At 37.9% G+C, this 18,840-nt stretch overlaps 1 protein-coding gene across 8 annotated transcripts in view; it reads left to right on the top strand.

Moving 5' to 3' along the window:
- LOC129780319 (calcium/calmodulin-dependent protein kinase kinase 1) overlaps nucleotides 1-18,840 on the top strand; it is a 289,361-nt gene that overhangs the window by 2,880 nt on the left and 267,641 nt on the right. For 6 of the 8 annotated variants that reach the window (XM_055788443.1, XM_055788441.1, XM_055788447.1 and 3 more), the window contains one exon: nucleotides 7,213-7,979. The exons of the other annotated variants lie outside the window; for them this stretch is intronic. Coding sequence is in view for 1 of the 6 variants with exons in the window: in XM_055788442.1 (XP_055644417.1) it covers nucleotides 7,961-7,979 (19 nt within the window). In the remaining 5 variants the exon portion in view is untranslated. The remainder of the gene's footprint in view (nucleotides 1-7,212; nucleotides 7,980-18,840) is intronic. 8 annotated transcript variants of the gene reach the window in all.

Consider the following 18,840-nt stretch of genomic DNA (forward strand, 5'->3'; position numbering starts at 1 on the left):
TTACCTTTTGCGGGAACATAATGAGGGTACAAATCTAAAAAAATAATATCGGTTGTGTCACGAAAAATTGTTCAATTCTGCACCCTAACAATCTATTGCTTTATAGGCAAGATACAAGGTTTCTGTTGTTGATTATTTTTCTAAACGCAATACACGTATCCCGTAAAAAGTTGTTGGAGACTTCGCTGTGTCATGTTTAGAAATAATTGTAGGTACAATTATCATGCCGTCTTATTTCCTTTCCGTATTGCTCTTTAAGGCCAAGAGATTAATTAGAAATGAGCACGGGTTATGGAATATTTCGAAAATTAGGCAGAATGAAAATTTTAACATAAAACATATGAAGCATAAATGCCATGAAAATGTAAAAAGAATTGATAAGAAAAAGTAGTACTTACGTATTTACCATAACAGCACATTTTTATCATGAATTTATTATTTCGCGGTGAAATTTATTCTGAGGTCAATGTAATGGGGGCGAAGTCTCCATTGAACGAGGATAAGGAACTGAGACGGCACTAAGCCGCCGAGGTGACGCAATCCGAGTCGGCCACCGACCTTCCATCGAAAGTGGCTGCCTCTCACAAGCAAACCTGTGTTCCACCGATTGCCCGATGAGTATAAAACATAGGAGACGATCCTTTAGTTAGGCATTCAGTTGCCTGGTGCGTTTGTCTGGTTATTTTTGCTTTGAGATATATCTTTCATATTTCAATGCAAAAATTTACCGGGCAAACGTAATGCGCTGGGTAAACATATGTCGTCCGACGCTTGCGGTCGGCGGTTTTAATTCATTATCAATATAATTAGCAAAATTTTATTTCTTGAATACTAGTTTCTTTCTCATTCGGGATTGTTTACCATTCGGGTAAACGTTCTATCCATATAAACGGTATTCGAGAGACCTTGCTTCTCGTAAATATCTACAATTTTTTTTGAATTCCACAAAAAAAATTTATTTCAAAAATTAAAACGAATTTTTCTTAAAAACGTATTTTTTTATATTCAAAAAAAATGAGACAAAACAACGACTTACAATTTATAACAAGTTGTCCATAGATCGGAAGAATTTTACGGGGAAAATGTTTTTCTAATAACAACTTTTTCATGTTTTCTTTGAAAAAATTGCATCTAATCCTATTTCTGTTAAAAGTCGAGATAGCGATATAGTGAATTCGACACTATATCGTTTATTCGTTTTCTTATTAAAATATGAACTTTCGTCGAAGACGTCAACTTTTATCAGTTTCTGGATGGAGACTCCTGAAAACTCGTAACATTTTTGTGTGTAAATTCTCGCGTTTGATATGTTATTGACACGTTTTTAAGTAGAAAAAACTTAATAGAGCATGTAAATTGCGATAATTTATACATAAAAATGTTAAGAATTAAACATTAGAGGAACTGGTACAAATTCGGTACCCCATTTTGTTTTTTTGGACTTAGCTCTTGGCCAATGCTCGGAATTTCTTCATGTTACGTCAGCTTATGGTGGGATCTATTGCGGGCATTTCCCCGAAAACCGATTTCAAAAATCCTGATTTGACTCGGAGCTTTGAGCATAGAAGTGAAACAACTCAAATTCGAGTACCCGAGATGCCTGGGTATAAATTTGGCACCCCATTTTTTTATTTTTCCAAATCCAAATTTTTCCAAAAAGAATCGCCCTGAAATCACTGAAAAATGTATTTTTTGACATTTTCATACAAAATAGAAGTGAAGTACACTATTTTACGTAAATTGACTCAACTTTGACGAAAAAGCATGCAATTTTACAAAACAAAGAGAAACAAAAAAACCATTTTTTCAAGAAAAGGTGAACAAATTTCATCTCGATTTATTTCTAGCTAAAAAAAGTAAAGTAAGGTAAAATTTTGCTGCATGGGCATGCAATACTTAGCATAGTGTATCATCAACACTATGTTTACATTGTGGTGCCAAATTAACCGCATACCGAATTTTCACTTTGGAATGAAATCTATGAAATTTGTGATTAAAATCTCGATACACTTACTCGAATTCGTTGAAGAACATCAATTTCTTGATCTAAATCAGCTTTAATATTTGAAATCCGCTCACTATTCTATTTTTAATGATTTTTCAAAAGACACACATGAAAATTTTTCGAGATTTCAAAAACAACAAAACTTGATTTTTTTTTAAAAAACACAGACATTTTGGGTTTTTTGGCATCGGACGTTTGTTACTACATTACTAGAACACTTTCTTTCATTCACCACCAGAGTGCGCTCATTGCCGCCGGAGATCCGGGTGGGTATCAAATTACCCACGGGGTACCGAATTTGTACCAGTTCCTCTAATAGTAATTTTTCAAAGAAAAACAAGAAAAAGTTGTTGTTAGAAAAACTTTTTCCCTGTAAAAGTGCACGTCTTTCGGTGTATGGACAATTTGTTGGAAATTGTAAAGGCTATTTATACAATTTTATTGAGAATTAAAAAAAAAAACATGTTTTCAAGATTTTAATTTTCAAAATAATTTTTTTCAATGATTTTTTTTCAAAAATTTGTTTGATATTTTTTAGTGAAAACATAAATAATTTCCTACATTTCAATGTTTGACTGAAATTATGTAGGTCTAATAGATTTAGTGTGGATTTTTTTTTTAATTTTGAGTTCTTTTAAACTTTTTTTTTCGTCTTATTTAAAAGCTATAAGATCTACAAAATGTTGGTTAAAAAATGAAATGTCGAAAACATGTGTTTTCAAAATTCTAAAAATCTTCCGATGTATGAATAACTTGTTGGAAATTGTAAGGGCTATTCACATTTTTTTTGAGAATTTAAAAAGAATACGTTTTTGAGAAAAATGAGTTTTAATTTTTAAAATATTCTGTTGAATTTTTTTAATGAAAATTTTCTACATTTCATCCTTTCGCCAGAATTTTGTAGGTATCATAGTTTTTGAGTCCTAAATTTTTGTAAAAAATTAAGAAAAAAAATTTGGCAGTTTTCAAAAAGTACTCTAATTCTTTTTTGAAGATTTCAAGTATGCAAAGTTGAAGTCAAATGATCCATGACTTAACACCCACAATGTTTCACTGCTAGATGAGATGGTGCTGCCAAATCCTAAGACGAGGTGGCATGAAATTCGTGTATAAGCCTTCTCGAAATTTGTCAGTGAAGGGTGAACTATTGTTCTTTGGATTTGATCATGACTTTCACACTACATGACAACTGGTGTACACGACCTTACAAAGTTTTCATACTGGAATTTTTTTCTGTGTTAGCACCTGTTGACCTGTGCTACTAAATTCCGCGGAAAATTGGGGATTTACTGTGCTTTCAAAGTAAACTGATGGCAACGCACTGCAGAACCGACTACTGCAGGTAGTGTGATAAAATGAGTAGTGATTTCGGATGCTAAGTGACGAACTCACAATGGAATAAAAAAAATATTCTTATACGATTACTTTACGGTTCTCTATGCGCTTGAAAAATATGATTCCATGGGACCTTTTATGTACGTTCACTTCAGCGTGTTTGCTTCATGGTTCGTTCTTCTGAACGGATGTAGACAATTATTGCGTCAAACTACCATAAACCAAAACTACCGCAACTATCCACTTGCATGTTCTCTACAGCTCTAAAATCTGGCTGCTCGAGTAGGATGTTTGAACGGATTTAGTTTATGCGGGTAAGAATGAATAGTCATTAATGAATCATAATTGAAGAGTATCTCCATCAGAAGATCTGACAAGGAACGTGCCACAAACATTTCGACTATCGAGCTATTTGTTTTGCAACATCGTGTTCGAGCTCACTTTCTTGGCAACACTGCCACCTTATAACTAATGTTCGCTGACACGATGGATGCAGCAGCTCGCTGATGTTGTTAAGGCTCCGTGCGATATCATTTGCGTAGAGACAAGTGTTATTGAGGGCGGGAGCCTTCATCGACAGCAGACGCGTGCTTCATGTTTAGTAGCAACAACGCACGGCGAATGGTGTGAGTGATCCGGAGGCTTGCGATCGATGACGGATTCTGCGATTGCAAATTTTTTTCCGAAACACTCACACACAACAGAACACCAGAACGCGAGCGTTTCGGTTTTTATGCCGTATCGATTTATTGTAATATTTATGCTCTTTGGAGGGTTTTGTTTGAGCTGATATGATAGTTTGTTCGAAACTATCTGTTTTTTTCGCTGGTTCGGGCCACCATTCGGCAAGGGGGTTTATAAATAAAACATGCGATAGCAACAAACACGTAGGCGAGAATGGTTTCGTGTATATTTACAACAAGAATACTAAACGCCGACGTGAAAAACAAACAAACATTTTTGGCCGCCTCGGAGGCGATATAATCGAACAACTTCACTTTTGAAGCAATATCTTTTCCGAAGAGCTGTGTTTACGTGTACTTAGTGGTTCGCTGTGGTTAATGCAACAGGCTGTTAGTTGTCGGAGAACGATTAACTTCTGATGTTTGGATCCGCGAGGATAAACAAGCGATTTGGCTATTGGTTGCTATGTCTGTTTTTTGGTGAACCATAGCACATTCCTCTTAAAAGACGTGATCTATCGCCGCTCTCAACGAAGGAACTCATTGAAGAGTCGGAAGGAGTTGGAGGAGTTGGAGATCCTGTTATTTGGATTAGATTATTCAACCCTCTAAGACCCAAATTTTTTATTTGTCCAATAAAACCCATTTCACTTTTATCTCGAATTTCCGACTTTCAACATAAAATACTCCTAGCAGAAAGCTGCCAGCATAAAACCAATGTGTATGTGTGATAGATGAAAAAATTCTAAAGACGTTCTAGTGGGGGTGAACATTGAAAGTAATGTCTGAATAATTGCAAAAGAAAATCCGTGAAGCCCGTCTAAAGGCGGGGTTGGGTTGTAGAGGGTTAATGTAGCATTTAGTGGAATAAATTCTTTCTTGAGACTCGTCTTTGGGCCTACCATTCATGTAAAAGATGGGAAAGTGTAAATATTGGATCAGTTAAAGGTATTCGCGGTTTTTTTTTCACGCGCTACTGAAGGATGTCGCTTCAGATTTGTTCTGTTTCGTTCTGGAAACTTTGATGTCAAAGATCGATCTCAATTAGTCACTGAAGGAGTCGATGAAGTTTTGCAACTGGTCGAGAAACACTGGCATGCAAGCTGTCAGGAGATATCTAATTCACTTAGAACGAACCATGTGACAGTTTGGAATTATTTGAAAAAGGCCGTTTATTCATAGTAATTCGGTATTTGGTTGCAACATGAATTAACGCAAAGGAATTTGATTCAACGATTCCCATTTCCCCACACATTTTTTCTGTCCATTTGTGTATTCACCTAACCGTGCATCTCCTCTGAGGAAAATTTCATTCCTTGTGAAGTGCTTGTATGGCGAACATTATTAGCTGAACGAACCTTGACGAGGATCGAATGCCATTCTCGAGGTATGAGAGAGGGAGTTTAGCTTAAGTGGAAGTTGTTGCCAAAGGCCTTTTAAGAGGCTAAGGACGAGTGAACTGAAAAAGTTTAAAGTCTCTATAATTCAAAACCATGCCAGGAAAATTTTCAGTCTCTTTCTATACCCAAGATAACAAACATCGCTTATTCTGCTCGTTTTGTGCCATTTTCGTTTCCCCTCGAGCTATGGACGAGAGCGAATATTTCAATCGCTGTACATCTGGCATTGCAATCAATAAATCGAGCCGAGCCATGGTAAAGCAGGCGAAATCATAATGCTTAATGTTCGAATATACCTAACCAATCACCTAAACTAACCCCAACACTAACTTTAATTTCAACATTGGAAGAAAAAACCACGAAAATCCGTTATTTTTCGGCCTTCCGAAGTAAATAAGACCAAATAAGAAACCGAAGCCGTATTATTCCTTCATGACAAAGTTTGGTCTCATGACAGTACCAGAAGAGTAACTATAAGTATTTTTTTTAGAATATCATCAAATATTCTCGAGAAACGAATAAGATTTTATTTAATTGTAAATCGAGTTTTTTTTAGCTTAGCTTATTGAGGACAAAAGTGTTCAATTTAGTCATGTCGCTGATTTTCAAATTTGCTATAATTAATGAATACGGCATTGAGTGGGATTCATAACTTCGCTGTTATTTATTACTTTGAATTAGTGATGAAACGGATAGTAGTTTGGTCGGATATCGGATATCCGGCAAGTTTCGAGGCCGGATTGGCGGATTCTTTATTGGCGAATGCGAGACTGGTACAAACTACATGTATGCATGAAGCAAATAAAGGATTACATTTTAGTTTATTATTCGATTAGTTACGTAAAGTGTGAACGACGCCCGATTATTTTTTTCATTCAATTATTTTTATTCAAGGTTGAAAACTTTGGACTGTTTCCAGGGATGATAATCTAAAGGAGGGTACGTTTCAACACAAATCAAATTAAACGAAGCAAAAGAGACGAAACTGAATTGAACCTCAAACACGCAGATTACAGTTTCAACGAAGTGCCGAATGAAAATGATAGTCGGCGTCGCGTTCAGGAAAACAATCCCATTGCTAACGAATCGATTGTTATGCGAATGCATTTCGAATCGATCGCAATCACGTTTCCTTACGTTTGGTGGTCATTGAACTCTAAGCAGTACCCCCAATTGGCAAGATTTGCTAGAATTTATCTTCCAGCTCCTTGCAGTAGTGTTTACAGTGAAAGACCGTTCTGTGGAGCTGGCCTGGTGTACGAAACAAACCGTAAACGGTCGGTTAAAAAAATATAAATGTAATAGTGTTAATGAATTAATGTTATGAGTCAATATTAATTTAATATTGAAAAACTGAATATATAAATATTTATACATAAATATTTTGAAAAATATGATTATCTTGTGCTAATGAGAAATTATTGTTTTTTTTTGAATATGATATTAGTTTTCACGGCGATTCCCTTGATCGTGGGTTAGCATCGTGTATCATGGCGAGAGTGTCGGATTCGATTCCTGATTTCCGTGGACTCGATTCACACCGTATATACGTAATAACATTAAGGTTTGTTGTCACGCCTTATGGAACAGAGAATTTCCAACAAATAGTGGGTTGACCATCGCTGTAGTTCTCTCTCTCTCTGCCTGCGATTGAATAATTTATAGTGTTCACTACTAACAGCAACAACGGTCTAGGCTCGCACATGATGATGCTCTAAGTGCAGTAGCGAATTTCCTCTAATGCTGTTTTTTTATTCATTTTATTTCTTTTCCCGCCTGGTCGCTGTAGGTAAATCGATGGTCGTCTGTTTGGAACCAGTTTTGTCTCCAACTCCACTCTGGCGCAGTTCCAGTACCCGCTGGTAATTGAAATAAATTTCTGGTAGCAGCTGTAACATTCATAAAATATATAGTGGAAAATAAATCGCAATTGTGGATCCTCCGTGGGCGTTAAATAGAAAAAAAGAGTGCATTTGACGCTACGTTTTTCCTCAGGAAGCTGAAAGCTTTCGAAACGTACGGAAAGTCAAGCAGAATTGTTAATGTGATAAAGTGAAAAGTTTTTAATTGAAGAAGTCAGCAATAGCGAGGAAGGCCACTCCTCCTAGGTGGTTGGAGGTTGAAGATGTGGCAGCTGTAAAAAGTTGCGACGAAAGCAAAGCTTCTTTGTCTACCCGCTCTAACCGAATCAGGAATCATCCGCGGAGCAAAGGAAACGAAGTGCGAGGAAAGCCGGCAAACCGTTTTGTGGCGGCAGTGTGAATGTATGTATGTTCGTTGGTGTGAAGCGGAAAAGAAGCGCGTAGTTCTGCGGAAGTGGCAAGTCCGCCGGAAGAAGAAAAAAATAGTGTAGCGCAAATTGCCTTTGTGATTTGCCAATTGATCTTGGAGACAGGAGTGTGGCTCTGTCATCGACCGGGCGGGCAGACGCCTGCGGTGTCCAAGAAGCAAAGGTGTCTAATACCGGCGAAACGGATCAGCAGCAGCAGGCCAATCAATGTAGTGATAATCTCCAACCGCTGACTTCGCCGTTGTCGATGGCAACTATCGATTCAGGTATGTGGAATGTGAACATTTTCCCGTTCGTTACATATTCGATATACACATAGAAGAATGTATGGTGGTGTGAGAGCGGAGAGAGGCTCTGAGTAGTTATTTTCATGATAGGGTTATCTAAAAGCCTTCTGGAGATTTCATGTGCAAAGCATCTATTATGCAATATCCACTATTAGCTTGCGTGGAAGGATCGTTAATATTTACGGGATGGAAGACAGGTGGCACATTTACGGGTAATGGGTGAAGAATAGCCTGAATTAATTTTGATTGGAATATTGTGGGATTCACTAAGTATGATCTTTATTGGGTTTATTGCTTTCCATCATTTTAGGGTCACTAGTTGAGGAGCATTTATGACCAGAAAATGTTTGTTTAAAGGGTGTGTCACATCAAATTGCATCACGGAAAAAACGCTGTAGAAATTCGCCCAGTAGACCGATCCTTTTGAAAATTTTAGACAGTAAAATAAAAACTATTAAACAACTTTTGGCATTTTCTTTTTATTCATACTTCGAGCCCAAGCCCGTATGCTCGCACCTTCCTCTTTACTCCGTCCATAAGGTTCTGTACAACGTCAGGTTGTAGTTTTTTTTGAACAGAAATCCATTTTCTCTTGAAGTCCGCCTCCGATTTGACAACTTTTGGGTTCTTCCGGAGGGCCTGCTTCATAATCGCCCAATATTTCCCTATTGGGCGAAGCTCCGGCGCGTTGGGCGGGTTCATTTCCTTTGGCACGAAGGTGACCCCGTTGGCTTCGTACCACTCCAACACGTCTTTTGAATAGTGGCACGAAGCGAGATCCGGCCAGAAGATGGTCGGGCCCTCGTGCTGCTTCAATAGTGGTAGTAAGCGCTTCTGTAGGCACTCCTTAAGGTAAACCTGCCCGTTTACCGTGCCGGTCATCACGAAGGGGGCGTTCCGCTTTCCGCAAGAGCAGATCGCTTGCCACACCATGTACTTTTTGGCAAACTTGGATAGTTTCTGCTTGCGAATCTCCTCCGGAACGCTGAATTTGTCCTCTGCGGAGAAGAACAACAGGCCCGGCAGCTGACGAAAGTTCGCTTTGACGTAGGTTTCGTCGTCCATTACCAGGCAATGCGACTTCGTCAGCATTTCGGTGTACAGCTTCCGGGCTCGCGTCTTCCCCACCATGTTTTGCCTTTCGTCGCGGTTAGGAGCCTTCTGAACCTTGTATGTACGCAGGCCCTCCCGCTGCTTGGTCCGCTGGACGAATGAACTTGACAAATTCAGCTTATTGGCGACATCCCGGACCGAACTTCTCGGATCACGTCTAAACTGCTTAACTACGCGCTTGTGATCTTTTTCACTGACGGAGCATCCATTTTTGCCGTTCTTCACCTTCCGGTCGATGGTTAGGTTCTCGAAGTATCGTTTTAGTACTCTGCTGACCGTGGATTGGACGATTCCCAGCATCTTACCGATGTCTCGATGTGACAACTCCGGATTCTCGAAATGAGTGCGCAGGATTAATTCACGACGCTCTTTTTCGTTCGACAACATTTTTCCAAATTTACGAGAAATTGACAGTGAAGCATGGCCAACGTGATCTATACACTCTTATCTGATTATAAGCGAAAGCTGAAGATATAATTCCTAAAAATTAAATTTCTACAGCGTTTTTTCCGTGATGCAATTTGATGTGACACACCCTTATGTATAGTGTATTTCACTAATCCTTTGACCGTATCCGATGGTTGCATCTCCACAAGTCAACGTTATTATCAATCATTTAAAAGCCTCGCTGTTGAATATTGTAACCGGAAGCAAAAAAAAGAAATTTTACGCCAGCCTGCTGGCAGCATCGAGCTGATGCAAAATAAACCACTTACTCTTGTGTGTCCGATATGCGGATGAGAGCTGGATGAATCGGTCGACCTCGACCTAAATTTCATCCTGGCTCTTCCGCTACATGCCTCTCACCGTCTGTGTCCATATTGATATACATTTCTCGCACTTTGCCGTTCTGATGGTTTTGCTTCCTGATGAATCATACCCAGCTTGGATCCGTGGTTTCGCTCAGTAGTTTTTTTTTTATTTTGCGAGCTCAGATGGCCATCGATGTTGAGCGACGGTAGCTCCACTCTAACGAGCCAGAGTAGGAACATCATGTCGTATATCTATACGTGAATTTTATGTGGGGGTGTCAACATATTTCTCAATATAAATAAATTTGTTATAAACAGACTGGAACTTGAGCGCCTAATGATATAGCTATCAAACAGGGCGGTGCTAAATAGGAGCTAATTGCACACCTCTCGTGATAGAGGATCATACCCAATGAAAATAATTAGAACAAATCAAATTATTTTTTGTTATGAAGTTCAGTTATCATCTTTAGTAGCACCTCTTAAACTTTGTTCGCCGTAGAACGCCAGTTTGCCTTAACACTTTCGACGCCCCGTCACCCAGATATGGGTGACACTTTCCTCGCTCGAATTGAGTAGGATTTTTAGAAGGAATTTGATAGTATAGGCACCTAAATGTAACTATAAGATATGAAGAAAAATAATAAAATCATAACCATAATATTATACTGTTTATACTATACTTTTTATTAATTTATAGTACGGATGGTTTGTACTGCAGTTTTTTTGCAAAACCCCTATAATATGATTTTGGCATGTGTTATTGTCATCAATTCGTCTTCAATTGGAAATAAACATTGCTAGATCATGTAAAAGTTATCTACAAACTAAGTTTGATCTTCATTTAATAATTTAATCGCAAGTTGGGCTCTGCAAGAAACTCAAAAACGTCACTTTGGGCGTCGAACGTGTTAAACTACTCATAGCTTCCAACAGCTTTTTGGGTCATCTTCAGGTTCTGCTTAACGATGGTCAAACGCTTCTCGATTGAGCGGTACTGTGACATGTCGAGAGCATTCCTGTACATTATTGGCCTCATACCGCTTCATAGCATTTGTTCCGTATGGAATGGATGCCAAATCCGGCCAAACTGAATGGAATAATCGGATCAACGTGAAATTTATACTGTCGGAAGATACAGGTTTTTCAAACAATTTGCTATCAAAATATTTCAGTTACGCTTTCTACGATCGCTGCTATTAAATGAACAGTGATTCCGGATTCCAAATGTTTCAAAACTTTAGTTGTGTCGCAATTCTGATTGAAGTCAGAGCACTCATTGTTTTTTCGAAGGTATTGCCTGTTCCTCGTTCGAGTTTAGATGGGTGACATATTTTCTAATGTTTAAAAAGTTGTCGCCTGCGAGAATGTTCATGACAGTCAGTTTCGAAGCTGAACCGACGGCTTCTTTGCCCGAGATAATGCGTTGAAACTATTCTCGGTATCATACCTTTTCTGCCTCACGTTTGTGGGTAGGCAGATTTCCGTCAAACGTTTTCAAAGGCCAAGATCCAGACAGCCACTCTGTTAGTGCACTTTTGCGATCAGTACTGGAGCTTCGTTTGCCATAGTTTTCATAGAGTCAACCGCATCTTACTCTTTTCTCTTTCTATTATATAATGGAATCCCATTTCGCTAAAGTATCAATAATAATTATCACATAGGGGAAATGCGGTTAAAATGAACACCCTCAGGAATATGCCCGTTTACTGCGTCCACATACCGCTATAATCTCCGTTCTCCGAAGAATATCATAGCTGAACTAATTGTTGTTAAAGATATCAAACGGTTTTTATCATAAAAAATAAAAATAGTATGTATTTCATTGAAAGAAAACAAATTGTAAAATCGAACATTTTTTTAGCGTGCGGTGGTGAAATGAACACCTGTACATATTATGCTGAATGGGTTAGATTTATACGTTGTTTCATGTCCAAATTTGTTTGAATCACTATTGAGAAGGTAGGTATACGTATGAAATAATCTGGGCCTATTCACCTAGAGTAGTAATTAGAATTTTCTCATCCGTACAAAAACGTAGGAAGAAACACATAACGCTTAACATATTGAGGTTTGGTTTTGGTTGGGGTGGCATATTTTTCCAGGGCCAAAGCAACAAAAGAAACCCCTTGAAGAGCAACATGTGATAAGGTATATCAGCTTTAGAAAACATAAAATTGTAAGTCGTTATCCGGTTATGGTTCATTTTGCCCCAAACAACAAAGTAATTTCGTATACTAATTAATCACTGAAATCAAACAAAGTATAGTCGTCAAAAATGATGATTTGTCGAAGATATCAGGTCGAATAATTTAAATTTCACGGGAAATTCCTTAAATACGATGCGCGCAAGATTACATCCGAATGACTACCGTGAGAGAAATTTCTGTTTTATTTATTATTTTTTACACTTGACAGTTTTATCCATAACAGGATATATTAAATAGCTTCAAATGTTCTAAGAATAGGATAACCAAGAAGTATCAATTGATTTTTAGTCAAATTATCGAAGTTTGAGTACTGGTTCATTTTACCAATCCTGTTCATTTTAACCGCATTTCCCCTACATACGTTTACGCTGTCAAATTCTAACCATTCGTTGCCCACCAGCGTGAAATAGGTCGCGTCATTCATTATGATCACGGCGTTGCGTTTCGCCTGAAAAACGATACAAGAGACAGAGAGAGGCAAAATGCTGTGTGCGTAGTTCCTGCTAAGTATGTTTTTGTTCGTTTACGACAAAAGTCGCGGAACAGAGTGTTTTTCGGATGCTTGTACTACAAGGTGACACGAGCTTCGAAGTCTTGAGCTGATGGATGGAACATAAAAGCTGGATTTAAAGCCATTGGAATTTGGCCGATCGGTTCGGACATATTCAAAGATATCGATTTTATGCCGAGTGCTACAACCAATCGAGCTGATCCAACAACTGTTGATGAAGACAAAAATGGAAATGAAGAGGAATGAAATGAACCATCACCTCAAGCAGAAGAAAAATTCGACAAAAAAAAAGGAAATTGAAATAATCGAAGAAAGAGAAAGACGACGTCGTATCAGTGAGATATCCAAGCAGGATAACTCAAACAGCAAAAAGAGAACAAACAGAAAAGAAGATGTTCCCGCTGGGCGCACTATTTTCTCAAGCGTTTCACGGTGTAACCGCAACTGGGTCTCGTCTATTGTCAACACCCGACGAACAGAAATCTGACAGCGGTGAAGAAAAAATGAAAACTCAAGTGAATTTGTGTAGTTTGATAAATTGAAAATTTCTAGAATCGTTCCTAGAAGAATTTGTTTCTGCGAGGTATCGTTGAATTTATCATTATTTTATTTATAGTATTTACCCTATTTGTATTGCTGTACAGGAACCAGAAAGTTAGCTAGGTCCACTAAATAGATCTCACACGGAGATAATATTTGAGGGGCTCAGAATGCAAGGGGTGTAAGTGACTTGATCGATTTCTCTTCATCAACTTTTTATTTAGTTATTAACTCAACTGCAAAAACTTTCCAATTTAAGTTTGCTATAGAATCCGATAGATGAGGTTCTGACCTATTTTCCACATTGGTAAATACAGCTGGGAATGTATTTGCAGCTAGGTTATGACCTAAAGAGAGAGTCGATGTAGAGAAATCGATCAAATCACTTACACCCCTTTCATTCTAAGTCCCTCATTTGTGCTTGCTTTGTACACCGAAAGTGTGAGGAACGTTAATAACATAACCACAATTATATTAAAATATAAATATATTTGCAGTTAACAGCAACGCAAAACTATAAAATTTAGTATGTGTGCTGCTGAGAACCTGGTGGAATACGAATTCCACTTCTTGGACCGAATTTTCCTTTCGCTCGCCGTAACACAAGAAGTTACAAGAATTGAAAAAGAAGCAGAAAAAAGAAATAAATAAACTATGAGAATAAGAAGAAGCAACGAGAAGAAATGAGGCTAGTGAAACAAGAGAAGAACTTAAAACAGGAGATTATTGTAATAAATAATGAAATAAATACTATAAAAAAAGTAATGTAAAATAAACCACAGATGAAAACGTCAACTAATTTTCTTACTGATTGTTATTTCGAATAAAGGGAACCCTGAAATCGTTCCAGAAATAGGAATACAATTGATTGTAGGCGACTCTCTCATTGTTTACAGGAAAACCTGTTTTCGTACGGTTGATTTTTGTGCGATTTCTCATTTGTGTGACTGTTTAGGTGCGATATTATTATTTGTGCGATTAGTTTGTGTGATTCAAGACCCGATGTCATAAAAAAATCGTACAAAAAGAGTCGCACAAACGAGGAATCGCGCGGAAAGGGACCGCACAAAAACAGGTTTGCCTGTATATCGTTTGTAATCGTTTTTATATTCACGTTCCACCCAATTTTTGGATATCATATCCGTTTATCTCCAATATTATCTCAATTTCACTCCAACATTACAATCTCCATTTCACTCTTACACCATCTGCTCTTTTTTATTCTTCTTCACGTATTTCTGGTCTTTTAGGGGCGTTTTCAATGAACCGGAAGTTGTCATCATCGATTCTAAACATCGGAATAGGATGTTCGACTTCCGTTGTTAAAGTTGTTAAATTTCCGGCTAAGTGGTAGTAGATTCGCTGCAAAAAAGGGAGTCGGTTCAGAATCATGAGGTTAGGGTTTGGATTGGACATTTATTATGATTTTTGGAGTAAATGTTTTTTTTAAAGATTTCAACATCTAACATTTTTGAAAGATCCACGAGGAGCCACCACGTATCAAAGGGTAAGCTATCAAACACAATGAGTACGCGTTGACATTCTCAGTCAGCACGAGTTGAAAAATGAGAGCACTACAAGCGATGGGTCCGAAAGCTATCGATGGTCCGTTTTATTATAGAGAAGTTCTCTCGTTTCCTTTCTCAGTTTATCCAGAGATAACTACCATTGGTGTGTAATGAACTATAGAATAGCTGAAAAAAGTCATAGGGGAGCCGCGGGTAAGACGGACAGTGGGGGCATGATGGACAGATGGTTAATTTGTATAGTTGCATTATGAATTTCAAATTTCTGTTATAGGAAACCCTGCTACATGCTATTCTATAATAGTTCAACCATCCTATGACAATGAATACTGATCAAAAGTGGAATAGAGAAACAAAAACCGAAAATCGAACATGATTCCGCATGTGGATGTAACTTTTGCGCCTTCGATATTAACCCTCCTGTACTCGCGTGCAAAATCATAACACGTATACTCGCGCACGGTGTCACAGACCGAAAATTGAACTTCTCTGTAATGTTCCCATTGTGTATTTTCCAGGTTTTATTGACATTTATTTGAAGAAGAGGGTATGATTGAATGAAACAACTCCAAAAAATATGTTTTCTTCGTCTTTATTATGTTTTAACAGTCATCTAATTCAGCCTCCTAAAAATAGAGTAATTTTTGATACTCCAACGCAAATAACGAAATTTGAATTTTTCACTGTTATTAATTAAAAGTAAGCAACTGAATATAATTCATGGAAGTATAAAGAGCTATAAAATAATATAAAAACGTATTAATCGATTGTGATTTCATTGGAGTAGGAATCAGAACATAGCATAACTGCATGCTCGAAACAAACATATTTTTTACATTTCATGCAGTTGTTGCGTGTTTTTCGGGTCTTTTATCGAAGAGAAGAATGACCTTCTAGATAATTACCAGATGATAAAGGTTCTGGAATATAAAGTTTGCATATTTCTAATATTCTTTGTCTCTGTCTTCTTGGTGAACTAAGAATGAATGCTTTTTTTTAGATGGGGCATAAAAATAACTTCTTTTTCTTTTTCTTGTTTTCTTGTCGATATTGTCCATTATAAAAAAAATATCCACGAAACTGTAACTGTTAAAAATTACCATGAGTTACCGATCAGTTTATAGTTTACTGTTTATAATTCTTACACAAGTGAAATTCTCTCACAAGTGTGTATGTGTATGACTATTATATTTAGCGAATAACTATACGAAAGTCAAACATTTATATTTTGCTTTTGAACGTATGAATCTAACGACGAATATATCGATGAACAGTTAATATATGAATCAGTTCAATCCAGTTATAAAAGGGACTGAAATCAAATAAGAATAGTCCGGTAATGATCTTATGCATTATATTCAATAAATATTCCACCCCACTAACATTAATTTATACATTTCATTCAACAATATTCTAGAATATGAAAAAAGGCACTTGTCTAAAAAAGTTACTCCTATACTCGCGTCGGTGTGTCAGACCGAAAGTGTTAAAAAAGAGGCACACGTCCCCTTTGTACCAACACATGCGATACGCTAAACGATGACGAACGACGAATAACGAAGCTAGAGAGAATCGCAAAGTCGTAGTGTTGATATTTTCTGAGAAATGAACGAATTATTGATTTCTCGGTCTGTCAGACCAATGCGCGAGTATAGGAGTGTTAAGCATTTTGAGTGGTTTAATTGCAAAATTGAATTCGCTGATGGTTATATTTCGGTTTGTGAGTTGACAGAGAAGCGATATTAGGTATGTACGGAAAAGTAAATTCATTCGTAAGTGGTAAATTTAAATTATTGAAATAATTGCGCTGGGGGACATGTCATATCCATAATCACATCCAATGCATGATGGAAAGTGAAGGGAAGAAAGGATTGAACTCTTTTTTATATTGCATTCTCTTTTTGTTCTATTTCAGTTACTGGACGCACAATAACTGGGAGAGAGTGAATTATTGCTCTCGCGAGCGATAAACCTCTACGCTTCGTATATCATGAACCTGTCCATTTCCGAGACCCTCCCCCCCATCATGTCCATTATACCCGCACCGATAAAAATGTTGTACTTTTCGGCTTGTTTTAATTTCAGTAAAAAACATGGAAAAACACATTTTTATAAAACATTTGGCCAGTTATTTCGAAGAAAAACGAACGGCCGATAGTTGACTGACCGAATAGTTTGAATGCAATCGGGAAGCCTATCAAACTTTTCTATCGGCCAAAACTTAATCGGTGAAGTGTGCGCATATGCATATCGTTTCATACTGATTTAGTCGTCCGACCAATCTATCGGCCGATAAAAGTCTGCAGTCTGCGGGGGCTCTAAAGATTTCAGAAAAATATTGTCAGCCTGTTCATTTTAAAGTTGCACATCACTTATTGCTGTTGGTCTTGATTTTCACTCCTGCTTACTAATAACCTTATCCATTCTTTGATAATCGTTGGGAGACAACGAAATAGAGGTGACCTTTCCGGCCACGAATATTATATTAACACTTCTTCCCTTTTTCGGATGACTTCGAGGACGCGGATGGTTATTGACATTACTGACTATCTAAAGTTCGAATTACCGATTTTGCACAATGAGAATCGATTACTACTGAAAAGTGTCATTCATAAGTTCTTTCTTTGTGCGACTAGGGAGTGTACAGCCTACTCAAAGCCAAGCTCGATATGAAACTCTATTTCTAAGAGTTTCTGAATAGGCTATCCTACACGATGTATTCTCGAGATCATACGCTTTCGCTATGAAACATTCCAATGTGAATAAGACGAATAACAGTTCGACGATACAGAGTTCATTGTAACCGGATTTTGTCCGAGAATTTTGTAAGATGTGATATGATTCGCACTCAGTAAATTAATTGTAATCAATTTACACTGATTTCCATTATAAAGAACATTTGAGCGCTCTCTATGAGACAAATTTCGTGCGCTGAATCGCCAGAATTCACTGGAAGTGATTTCGACTGCGTAGATTCATAATAACATTCCCATTAAAAAACTGACTTTTTTTCGGATAAAAAAACTAAGACAGATAATTGAGTTTAATAAATTTCCCATGGAAGGTAATTACATTAGCTTACTTGCAAAAAAAATTGTACGCCCTTGCGAGCGGCCTTCCGGCTGTTAACCCGAACATTCTCCATGGCGGACGAAAACATGCGTCTATTCATGATTTTGAGTTCTTTGTTCGTTTTATTTATCAATTCCTTCTCAGTTTTCGCGACAAAGTTGTTGGAGTAGATCTTACGCTTCTTACGCTCGTCGTTCATCACCACCGCTACGTCGCGATTCGCCGGGAAAACCTACTTGACCATCTCATTCAGCCGCTGCCGCTGCGTCATTGCCTGCAGCTCCGAGACCAGTGGACGGGACTTCCGCTTCCTGACATGTACGTCCATGTTCGGCCGGTTGCACCGTTCTCCCGGCCAAGTGCACGCAGCGATGTAGTCATTAGTTGTAGATGCCGAAACGGGCTTATCTGGCGTCCACAAAGTGTCGCACGATGTCCGTTTTCGACGCGGCGGGGTACCGCTCTTTGAACGCGCACACTTCTGAATGGACTGTTTTCGGTTAGAGTTCGACTGATAGAGCTGTAATTTTTTTTCTGCTGGCTCATGGGTTACTATGACTGATGCTGCAGGGGTAGTATCATCGGTGCGTGTGGAGGTAAACCCATGAAAAATTGTCAATTTTTGTCCATTTTTTAAATGCAAACGTTACAGCTATTGTAAGCAGCGGAGCGTATGTGGATGGAGAGAAGCTGAAAAGTCACTTGATGATTATTGCGTGGACGTACTTATTCTATAATGGCACATAAAAATGGCCGATTGAGGGCTCTCAGTTTTGAACTCTCGATCGTTCGCTGTTTAGTGGATACGCCGCGAGTTTGGCTACGAAGACTCCCTGTCACTCAGTTAACAACGTTTTGGATTTACATGTGGTACTATTTTTATAGATTCTTCGTTTATCTTGAGCAAATAAATTTATCGCAAGCTCAAAATATAGTAGGAGTACAAGAATTATAATACGGATGTATAATACCTGGCATGGAAGGCAACTTCAGAAATTGGTATAGTTTGATTAAATGAATTAAAATAACAATCAACATTTTTATTGTAATATGGTGAACAGTCCCGACTAGAATTGTTACGTTTGAAAAGAGGTCTGAAGGAAAATCGGCCGGAAT

The sequence above is a fragment of the Toxorhynchites rutilus genome, chromosome 3, assembly GCF_029784135.1.
Source record: "Toxorhynchites rutilus septentrionalis strain SRP chromosome 3, ASM2978413v1, whole genome shotgun sequence".
NCBI lineage: Eukaryota > Metazoa > Arthropoda > Insecta > Diptera > Culicidae > Toxorhynchites > Toxorhynchites rutilus.